The 11,563-nt window shown below is 28.6% G+C and overlaps 2 protein-coding genes across 2 annotated transcripts; both read right to left on the minus strand.

The window, feature by feature from the left end:
- Positions 1-4,021: 4,021 nt before the first annotated feature.
- LOC101508233 (thioredoxin-like protein CDSP32, chloroplastic) lies at positions 4,022-5,376 on the minus strand. The gene has a single exon (XM_004499255.4). The coding sequence runs from the start codon at positions 5,148-5,150 to the stop codon at positions 4,176-4,178; it is 975 nt and encodes a 324-aa protein (XP_004499312.1). The 5' UTR covers positions 5,151-5,376; the 3' UTR covers positions 4,022-4,175.
- A 2,815-nt stretch (positions 5,377-8,191) lies between these two features.
- On the minus strand, positions 8,192-9,266 carry LOC101508557 (glutathione S-transferase-like). Its single transcript, XM_004499256.4, has 3 exons — positions 8,982-9,266; positions 8,869-8,917; positions 8,192-8,792 (listed from the first exon to the last, which is right to left on the minus strand). The coding sequence occupies exons 1-3, from the start codon at positions 9,132-9,134 to the stop codon at positions 8,326-8,328; spliced, it is 669 nt and encodes a 222-aa protein (XP_004499313.1). The 5' UTR covers positions 9,135-9,266; the 3' UTR covers positions 8,192-8,325.
- Between the last annotated feature and the right edge of the window lie 2,297 nt (positions 9,267-11,563).

Consider the following 11,563-nt stretch of genomic DNA (forward strand, 5'->3'; position numbering starts at 1 on the left):
TGAGAGTTGTTGGAGAGCAAACTTAGACGATTATCCATAACTGTGAGTTGACGACGATCATCTTCATATATTTTTATACTGCTATTATTATTATTTTACTTGTTTTCTATATTAAAGTATTTATTGAAAATTTTGGAAACACAACCTTTGAATTTTATCTCGATTTCGTCAATTATTTAATTTAACTGTCGTTGTTATATAATATGTTATTATTTTGATTTACGTATGAGTTAAAGTATTTAAATCTTGAATTGTTATGCGATTGAATATGTTTTTTCATGAATTATGATGAAAGGATTTTAAATGCGCGTTTTGGAAAATCGGTGTTATTGTTATTAAATCGTTAACTGCGTTAGGTGCACCTAGTTACCTCGTGTTGATTAAGGAGAGTTACCCGTTAGATGGAGCCGCCCCTATGAGAAATGTCATCCGTAGGAGGAGAGAGCTATCAACATGATGTAAGCTCCCTAATTGATACGTGACGATGCGTTGCGGGATTGAGAGGAGAGGGTCATCCGTTAGATGGAGCCGCCCCTAAGGGAAAGGCCACCCTTATGAGGAAAGGGCTATCAATGAGATAAAGACGCCTCTTGGTTCTAAAAATTTGTATTGTTACTTGTTGATTTTTATAATGATTTTAAGGTTGTTCATTTTGATTTCGTTTCATTATTCGTGCCTTTTGTGTTTCCCTTCTATTTGATGGTGGTTGTTGTCTCCTCACTAAGTCTTTGTGACTTACCCCTTTATGTTGCTTATTTTTTTCAGATTCGCAAGCAACTGAGTAGGAATCTATTATTTGATTCAAGTCTCAACATACTTCTTTTTTTTTGTAGGCCTCTTTGATCGATGACCATTTTTGTAACATTTGTTTAGTCTATGTAATTGCAGTTATTTTGGAGTCTAGAAAGTCTATTTAGTTTTTTTTTTAGAAGTGTATTAAGCAATTTGATTATGTTATTTGAATTATGACTGGATTGAAAGCTGAACAGGAATTTTACAAAATTTGGGAATGTTGAAGTTACAGAGGATACTCTGTCGAAATTTCGAGAAAAAGCATATATATATTTTTAAACGGTTAAAGAACAATTTAGTTGTTTAATTGTTAAGTTAATTGATAGGCTTGTCAGACTAGGAGTATAGCTTGTGCGCCGGTCACGACATTAAATTTTTGGGTCGTGACAAAAAATTAATCAAGGGATCAAAATTAAACTTGAAAAAATATAAGGAACTAAAAATGTAATTTAACTTAGAAAAAAATGATATGTCAAAGATGTGATATATTAGTAATGTAATAAGAAGAGAGAGATAAATAAAAAATGAGATATCAAATATGTGAATGAAAATTTAGGATATTTACATATAATTTTTTTTATATTTTACAGGTTGTGGGTAGTCATTTGAATTAATTTTTTACAATGAAAGGTCAAATCAAAAAAATTATTTTTGAAACCACCACGCTAAGAATCATATGTGATGCAATTAGTGATTTGTTTTCCAATGAATGAATCAAATGGAATTCAATGATTTGGTTAGATGTTAAAAATACATATGTTAAATCTCTAAGTTGCGAATTCGAGTTCACTGAGACTATTACATGAAACAATATAATGAAACGTAAGTGTTAATTAAACCATAGCTATGTTTTTACTTTAGACAAAGACATCATATATTCATCCTAACTTTCTTTCATAAAAAAATGAAAGAACCAAATAAGGAGGGAAACTTAATGGGTAGTGGTGGCATGAAGCGATTAGAGGCAAAGCAAGATTAAGCCTTTGTTTGGAAAGTGAAAATCTAAAGCTACAAATTGTAGCTTCGCAATCAACACATATTTGTTTGGAACGTGAAAATCTAAAGCTACTAGTTGTTGTTTCACAATCAACATATATAAGAATGGAACCACCATCAGAACAAACATACTCTAAAAAACTATATTTGATTCTATTTTTGGATGGTCTAAAATCGATTCTAGGTCAATTTGATATCTTTGGATGTACTGTTTGAGTCGAATGGATTTTAATTTTAAAGTTTATTTAAATTTAAAATTAATATCTATAATTTTTTATTTTCAAAATAATTTTAGATTTAAATTTATTATTGACCTTGCTTTTATAAAATTATATATTCAACTGATATCTTTTAAAACAAATCAATTTTATTAAATCAATTTTTGTTACACCAGGTCTATCTAAAAAAATTACTTAAAAGATGTTAAACCCAATAATCCATGATCAATCATTCTATTGTCGTGTACATTTACAAAACTCACATTTCCACTTTTTGATTGTGATTCGTGAATGGTTATGTTCCACCAATATTTATGGTTGCAAATTTTAACACGAACCTCTCTTTTTCTTTTAAAAATCCAATAAACACAAACTATTCAAAATTAAACAAAATAAAATCAATTTATTTTGAAATTGATTCTACACTATTAAATTTTCGTTTGAGATTTACCTTTTTAGAAAATGTATATTGAAATTATAAAGTTTAAAAACATATTTTGAATTAAACGTTTATCTAAAATACTAATAAACATTTCCAATTTTTTTAGCTTTCTAATTGCCAATATTTACTAATCTACCCTTAAGTAGATTTATAAGCATTATTGAGTATCTATCCTTTCAAGTTAATTCTGATTCAAATTGCTGCATTATAAGATAAGTTTGATTTTAGTTCTTAAAAGAATATAGTCTACTCATGTAATTTCATATTCTTTACTTTTAATCTTAATTTTGATTCTAGCCATGTTTTTTTAGGTTTGGATGAATGTGATGGGTAGTGGAAGAAGATGTGAGAGAAAGAAAAAGAAATCATAATTTTTTTTAATATAATCATTTTTTTAATTTATGGTTTTATGTTTCTAAAATATTATTAATGAATTTAAAACCTAAGTGGATTAAAAAAAATGTTAAAATGTTATAGTTAGATTTTTAATATGGTCGAAAGATAAATAAAATTTAATTAATACTTGTTGCAAAAAAAATATTAAAATATTATAGTTAAATTTTTAATACGGTTGAAAAATAAATAAAATTTAATTAATAATTGTTGCAAACAAAGTTCGAATTTGATATCTCCTAAATAATGACCAACTCATTTTTTATTTTAAAGGTCATTATCATAATATGCATTAATTTAAGATTACATCGTACAACTCAAAACTCAAATTGGAGTATCACACACTGGAGTTTAAAATTTTATCATTATTTTAAAAAATTTACATTCTACATATTTTTTACTTATTACATAAGAAATGAGAAATGAAAATTCATAAAATTTTATATGGTAAGAAAATACTTTTTTTTTATTATAATTTCCTTAAAAATATAATGAAATTCATTTTAAAAAATAATCCATTAAAATTTTAAAGTTGTTGAATATCATAAGACCTTTTATAATTTGATATGAAATTTTTTGAATAGCTCAAGACTTTTTAGAAGTAGTAAATATTTTTTAACTGAATACCACTAAATTTCTAGATTTGTTTAAAAAAATGAAACAAACCTAATCTAATATCCCAATACTTTTGGTAATTACATTGAAATCTTCATTGAATAGCTTAAAAAAATTATTACAAAGAAGTATTCTAAAATCCTTTTAAATTTTAATTAAATATTCCTAACTTAATTTGAGTTAGAATCTTGATTGAATCCCTACAAAATTTCATTACATAAAATATCTTTTAAAATTCTTTTAAATTTTAATTGAATACACCCCACTTATTGAGTTAAAATCTTGATTAAATACTTTAAAAAAAATCATTACAAAAAATATATTAAAATCCTTCTAAATCTTAATTGAATACACTTCAATTGGAGTCCTCTGAAATACAAGATGAATCACGTGCGGTATAATTTTCATTTTTATTTAAAAAAAAATCAAATAAATAGTTTAGGTAGAATATTGAAGTTGAAGTATAATTGTGAGTACCAGATAAAATTTGGGTTCAATAAAGAGAAGTATGCTTTGTTTTTGATTTGCCATAGTGTTTGCCTAATGAATACCCAACGAGCAATGGTATTGTAAAGAAATATATTGTGAAATGACAAGGAAGCAAATCCAGTGAACATAAAATGAAAGAAAAGGAGAAAATCCCTAAGTATTGCTGCTATGTGACCAATTAGGCATAATGTTTAATTAAGTTGATAAATACACATATGAGATAGATGTATTTAATAAGTGACACGAACCCCTTGGTACCTGAGGATTTCCCCAATGAGCTCTCCTTTCCCTGAACCAACATACCTTCCACGAATCTGACCATCTCTAATGAAAAGAAAAGTTGGAACCTGAATTACTTCCATGTCCCTCAAAAACTCCATACAGCTCTCATTCTCATCCCCATTCATCCTCGCAAACACAACCGTATCACTCATTTGTCTCGATAGCTTTATCACCGTTGGATAAACCTTTACACACGGCCCACAATGTTTAAGCCCAACATCAAGTACTATTAGTTTCTTATCAATCTTATGATCCTCAATCACTTTCTCAACATCCTCTCTGCTATGCAGTTGCACCACACCTGAATGGTTATCACCGTAGTATAACACATCTCCAACTAACTGATCTGGACCAATCCCTTCCTCTTCGTGTATCTTCTCCTTACTCTTGTAGAAACTGAAGTGAGGTACTTTTTCTACTTTCTCTCTTTTACATAGTTCTTTTGTTTTCTCTGATTCGTCTCCCATTACCAGAACGAACTCAACGTCGTTACATGTTCTACTTAGTTCAACTAAGAAAGGATATATCTCTATGCTCTCTGAACTGTCTCTGCTCGCGTATTCTACCACAACCAGTTTATCTTTTGCTGATTCTAGTGCTTCGTCGAACTCTTCAATGCTGTGGACACGCTGAACTCTTTCGTCTGATTTTTCTTTTCTCTTTGCATCTGAAGCTGCTGTGGCTTTCGTGATGAAACGTCGCTGATTCTCATGAGAGGATACTCTCATGTGAGACGAATGGTTTTTCGTGTGAAAATTAGGTAAAGAAGAAGAAAGGGAATGAAGGGGAAGGAACTTAGGGTGGATTGAAGGAGCAGGGATTGGAGGTTTGCATATGAAATTGCAGTGGTTGATTGCAGTAGCCATGGGGAATGGATCAGAGAAAAGAAGAAAGGATAACAGAGATATGGGAAGGAAGAACATAGAAGTAATTAATCATTATTAGTAAGTAGAAGAAGAATCATATCCCCTTGCTTCATATGTGGTAAATATTCATCACACGTGTCTTTTCATTTTAGATTATAAGAAAACAAAAATATAACATTGATGATATATGTACAATAATCTGCATCACAATTCCTCTTCAAAAATCACTAGTCGCTTTTCATTATCTGTTTTGTTTAACACACCTGTTATAACATTATCTGTTTCGTTTGACACACCTATTTTCTTTTATATATACAAATATGCATAGACATGATTATGATACTCAGTTCTCATACGAATACAAAATATAATATTTTTTTTAAAATCAAATACAAATACATAAATGAAAAATATCATTTTTTTATATAATTTAAATAAAAAAAGTTAAATCATTCAATTCGCAATACAAAATTACGATAAAAATTTAAAAAATTAAAAATTGTGTTTTATAAAACAATAAATAAACTTAAATATATAAATAATATTATATTAATATAAAAAACAATCATCATTTCTCACTCAACAAAATAATAACGAAAAAGCAAAGTATTCACAAGTACAAGTATCAATATCATATAAATATAGAGAAATGATATTTAAACATATTTTAAAAAACAAATACAAATGATCCCCACATAATCGCTCTTCATTTAATTTTTTTTCTTCCTTTTTATCTCTTTTTTTTTTTACTTTTTTTTTGTCCCCTTCTATAAAAATAAACCTCACACATTCATCTTCCATAATTACTGATTCTTTCTTTTATTTACTGATTTTAATCAAATTTTTAATGAAGTAGCTTGAATAACCTTATCTCCTCACTTGCAATATAACTTCTCATTTTCTTCTTTTCCACAATGTTGAATTTCAAATTTTGTCTTTCATTTAAGAATGTGTTTTTTTTAGACATTAGTATTGAGAAAAATTGTAATTGTTTTTGGTACATTATTTTGCTTTGATATGAATTTTTGTTTTTTTGGATTCATACACGTTTTTATAGGTTCATACCTTATTTTTTTGCTTTTAATTAATAATATAAATATTATTAGTTAATGAAGTACAATAGGTGGTTAATGCCTTATTTTTGTCTAAAAATTAGGGTTATGAACTATTAATCAATGATGTTAATTATTTTTGTCTAAATATTAAATTTCATCACTGTTAATCAATGATGTTAATCAAATTTGAATTGTTAAGTTTTATCAATGTCTAAATTTTTGGTAGGTCTAACACATTTTATATTATATGATTAATAGTGTGTTAATTTTGGGTCTTTCTGGTTTTCTGTTTCTGGTTAATAGTGTAAATATTATTGGTTAGTAATAGGTGGTTAATGAATTATTTATGTCTAAATGTGGTAGGTCTAACACATTGCATATTATGTGTTTAATGGTGTGCTAATTATTGGTTACTAAAGTGCATACAATGGTTAATGATCGGATTGAATTATTTTTTGTAGTTTTTGTGTGACATTTGCAATACCATTTGTAAAAATAAGTCATTAACCACCTATTCTACTTCATTAATCAATAATGTTTATATTATTAACCAAAAGCAGCAAAATCAGGTATGAACCCAGAAAAATGTGTATGAATCTAAAAAAACAAAAATTCATATCTAAGCAAAACAATGTACCACAAACAATTGCAATTTTTCTCAATTCTAATGTCTAAAAACACCCATCAATAAACAAAAGACAAAATTTGAAACTTAACATCGTGTGAAACAAGAAAATGAGAAGTTATCTTACAAATGAAGAGATAAGGTTGTTCAAGTTACTTCATTAAAAAATTGATTACAATAAGTAAATAAAAGGAAGAAGAAAGAATTATGGAAGAAAAGAAAAAGAAATGTGTGAGGTTTGTTTTTGTAGAGGAAGACAAAAGAAAAAGTGAAATAAAAGAGATAAAAAAAAAAGGAAAGAAAAAAATGAGATAAATTAAATGAAGAGAGAGATTGTACACAGACCATGTATTGTGTTTATATTTATTTTAAAAATATGTTTAAATATCACTGCTCATAAATATAAAATACTTATCATTTTAAGTGTATATATACTTAGTAGATACATGCTAGTTTTTTGGGCTACTACATTTAAGAAAATGTAAGCTGCAGTTTCATTATCACATGCAATAAAATTACCAAAATCATAAAGAACTTGAAATCTATGATTTCACAAAAGAGAAAATTATCTTATTGTTTGTTTGTTTTTGGAATTAAGAAAACTTTATCTTGATGTAGTAGAAACATGCTCAGTCTCAATTTGGCATATTAATTAATTTACCAATGTGTGGTTTTTAATGCTTAGTTTGGTCATAAGATGAATTTAGGTATCATTACATTTGAGGGGTCGGTTAATTTAACTGATTTGAATTAATTATTGAAAGTGTCAAAGACCGAGATAAATCCTAGTGAAAATGTAAAAAATATTAAATTATTAATTATTAACATTTGTCTATAAAAAAATATATTATTTTTTTTTGTGAATTTGGTATCTAACACATAGAATTAAGAAACAATCACACACCAGCCTAAAAATTAACAAAAAAAATGATTGAGTGCAATTTTTTTCAAAAGCCTAAAAATTCTAATGAAATTAATCCTATTAATTAAATAAAAAAGATCAATTTGAAACCTAAAGCTCCCTTGAGTCGGCCTTGAATTAGTATAAAAACAAACTCATCCCTAAAACACAATATACTTTTAAGCTCCCGTGAATTACTACGATCATATGTAGCTTTAAAGCATATATTAACCATTAATGTTTGCATATAAAACGGATGGCATATCCAATTGAAGGACACCCACATTGCAGCATTGAAAACAAGAGTTGCTTTCTTTTCTTACCCCCTATAATGGACTTCCCCTCGCTTGGGCCACCAAATTAAATCCTTAGCAAACACTTGGGGCATCATTGCCCTGCTTTGCGGCTAGGTGAAGCAAGCCTCTAACTTACCATAATTAATTATTCATAACAAAAACTACTTAATAGAGATTAACATGTGTCCACTTTGATAAAATTAAAGTCAATTTTGATAATGTGTACTGCAAAGCGATGGAAAACTCCTTTTTATTAATTTCGGGCGAAAACATAAGCACTTGACAGTATTAAAGTTAAAAAGAAAGCATGTAGTAATAGTAGTAATTAATGTGGTGAACTGAAGTTGTGAGTGAGTCAATGTTTTGGGTGCAAATCGAGGACCTTCATCCATGATTGACGCGTGGAGATTTCCGACCACCACCTTGAGACGTTGTCTCTTGAAGAAGAAGTGAAGAGAGAAGCCGTGTCGGCATCAGCGGAAGCAACCAAGTAGTGGATATTGGGAAGATGTGAAAGGTCGGCGAGTGTGAATTCATCACCGGCCAAGAAACGAGTCTCCCCAAGCCTCTTATCGTACACATCAAGCACTTTCCCCAACTTCTCTTTACTCTGTTTGATTGCTCCCTCGTCTTGTTTGATCTTCATTCTGGGTGCGAATGCCAGCTGGAACACAAGAGTTGAAGAAGGTGGGTTGAAGCTTTGTCCTTCTGCCTCCAACCATTGATCTATCGATGCCTTTACCAATGGGTTTGTACCGTACAGTTCCTTGTTCCCCTTCTCTCCGTGTTTCTCGCAAATGTACCGGCATATCGCTCGAGACTCTGGTCATATTTTTATTTATTATTTGAATTATTATTTAATTTAATCTAATTTAATTTAATTAATTATTTAACTTACCGAATAGGGAAATATCATCGTCCTCAAATGCAGGTACTTGAGCAAAAGGCTGCAATGAAAGGAAGGAAGTGTGAGTGTGAGAAACAAATTGAAATGAATTAGTAATGACCTACCTGGATTTTGAGGAAATTGGGCTTCTTGTGTTCTCCTTTGGACATGTTGAGAGGGATGAGTTGGAATTGGATGTCTTTCTCGTTGAGACAGGCCAACACCCTCGATACTGCGGTCGAAATGACTGGTCCGTACACTTTCACCGGCGTCGCCATATCTAACTAACTACTCGTTCTGTTTGTGTTAGGTTAGGTTTCCTCTTTTCTACTTTTATTATTTTTAGTGTCTCGTTGCTCTCTTGTACACCGCAAGAATTCAATACCCTTTGCTTTTTTATTTTTATTTTATCCCTATCCCATATTCCCATTCAAGGAGTTAAAGGAAAAGTGACAGTATAGGCCCACTTCATCCATCCATTCCATTAACTTGCCGCACTCTCCTTTCCCAATTTCCGTTTTACTTTAACGAACAACTAGTGTGTAAACCAATGTACAATTATAAATAAATGGTTATATTTGCATGTTTACAAATCATTGAAAATTTCTTTCTACATAAAATCGTTTCGGAAATTTCTTTCTACACAAAATCGTCTCGGCACACATGTTATTTGAAATAAGAATCTTCAATTTTTATTGGACTATTAATGTTACTCAACTGGAACACCGATATTTGGTCTTAATCTTCAATCTTTTCTTATCAATGTTCCTCGAAAGCTGGACACCGATATTTGGAACACCCGATTTTGATCTTAACATGCCTTATTTTTTAATTCTTAAAATAATCTCTTTTCCCTTCTAAAAAATTTAAATTTATATAAAACAATATTTATAATTTTAAATAAATAAAAATAATTATATTCGATCAAATAAGAATTTTAAAAACAATGGACATGAACGTGTTAAAGTAAATTAAGTAAATGAGTAAAATTAAAAACGAGCAAGTAACTTAATAATAAATTTTTATTACTCAACATATTATATAATTTATATGAAATACATGATATTTAACAATTTATATAAAATTTGTTTCATTGTATCAAGTGGTAAAATATCTTTCGTTCTAGTATTATTTGTAGTAGCTTAAATACTAAAGAAAAGTAATCTTCCTATTACAGAAAAAACAATTACAATACACATAAAAACTATTACTATCTTTTATCTTTTGAATTGGCATGTTATCGTGATGTAATGAATTTGATAAATAGTGTTTGAAAAACCATTATTTATTAAAAAATTGTCAAGTGTAATGGATTCTATTTTTTTTTTAATTCCTAAATAAATTTTATATTTGTCTAAATAAATTATTTTTTTGCTTAAATGATTTGTCTTTCATCAATATTTTTCTCCTCAATCTTCCAACCGCATAGTTGTTTGCATCCATGTGTAAAAGTTGTTAGATGTTGATTCAATCTAACTAGGTGGCACTATTTAGTATCTAGTAGAGAATTTAAATTCAGTGATGTTAAGATAAACCTTACAAATAAGGATTGGAATACAACCGTATAGATATTCAATATATACAATTTTTTTCTATACATATATTTTTTTAGACATAGTGGAAAGGTAAACACAAAAACAATTTATAAAATAAAGAAGTTTTTAATTAAAGTTATGTAATTTGAAACGGTGGTTGCTAAAATAATGTTTGAAATTAGTTAATAATTAATAAAAAAAGTTATTAGACACTTAAAAAATTTATATAGTATAATCAGCTTCACTCACGTGATTCTTGTAAGATATATGCCTCATTGACTATGATTTTGATATAACTTCCAAACATACAATGTATATGCATTATCTGATTAATCTAATAGTTTGAGTTGAGATACATTTCAGGAAAGAATCAAACACTACACTTGGACAAATCTTGGATCTCAAGCAAAGATTGATCATATCATACAAGGCTTGAAGATTATGTGTAAATGTGTCTATTGTTCATAGTGTTTATTAGTTAGATTCATCATTATGATTTCACACATCTAATATTTGTCAATTAAAACTGAAATCATAAAATAAGTATGTTAATCAATCAATTGGTAAATCAATTGTTAATCGATTTTCTGAGTCATAGAACCAAGTTTTCACTAAGTTAATCGATTAGCAAATCGATTACTTAAATGTTTTTATCAAACTTGTGTTCTATGATTAAAGGAAATCGATTGGACAATCGATTGATATACTTTTCTTAAGTTACAAGCTTTCTACTAATCAATTGGTTAATCGATTTTCTGATTAACAAAACAAAGTTTTCACTGAGTTAATCGATTAGCAAATCGATTACTTAAATGGTTTTATCAGACCTGTGTTCTATGATTAAAAGAAATCGATTGGATAATCGATTGCATAAATGAATCAGTTCATCATTTATCAGAAACATACTGCATAATCGATTGGCACATCTATTGTAATTAAATATATGAGTTACAGGGACAAATCAATCGATTGGAAAATCGATTTGATTAAGTGTCTGAGTTACAGGAAAAAATCAGTTAATTGGCAAATCGATTTGATTGAGTGTCTGAGTTACAGGGAGAAATTAGCCCATTGCCAAATCGATTATGTTAGTGAAAATGAATCGACTGAGTAATCGATTGTTTGATCTCGCATTTTGAACAAAACAATTATAATCGATTATTCAATCGACT

Source organism: Cicer arietinum, chromosome 4, assembly GCF_000331145.2.
Source record: "Cicer arietinum cultivar CDC Frontier isolate Library 1 chromosome 4, Cicar.CDCFrontier_v2.0, whole genome shotgun sequence".
NCBI classification, from domain to species: domain Eukaryota; kingdom Viridiplantae; phylum Streptophyta; class Magnoliopsida; order Fabales; family Fabaceae; genus Cicer; species Cicer arietinum.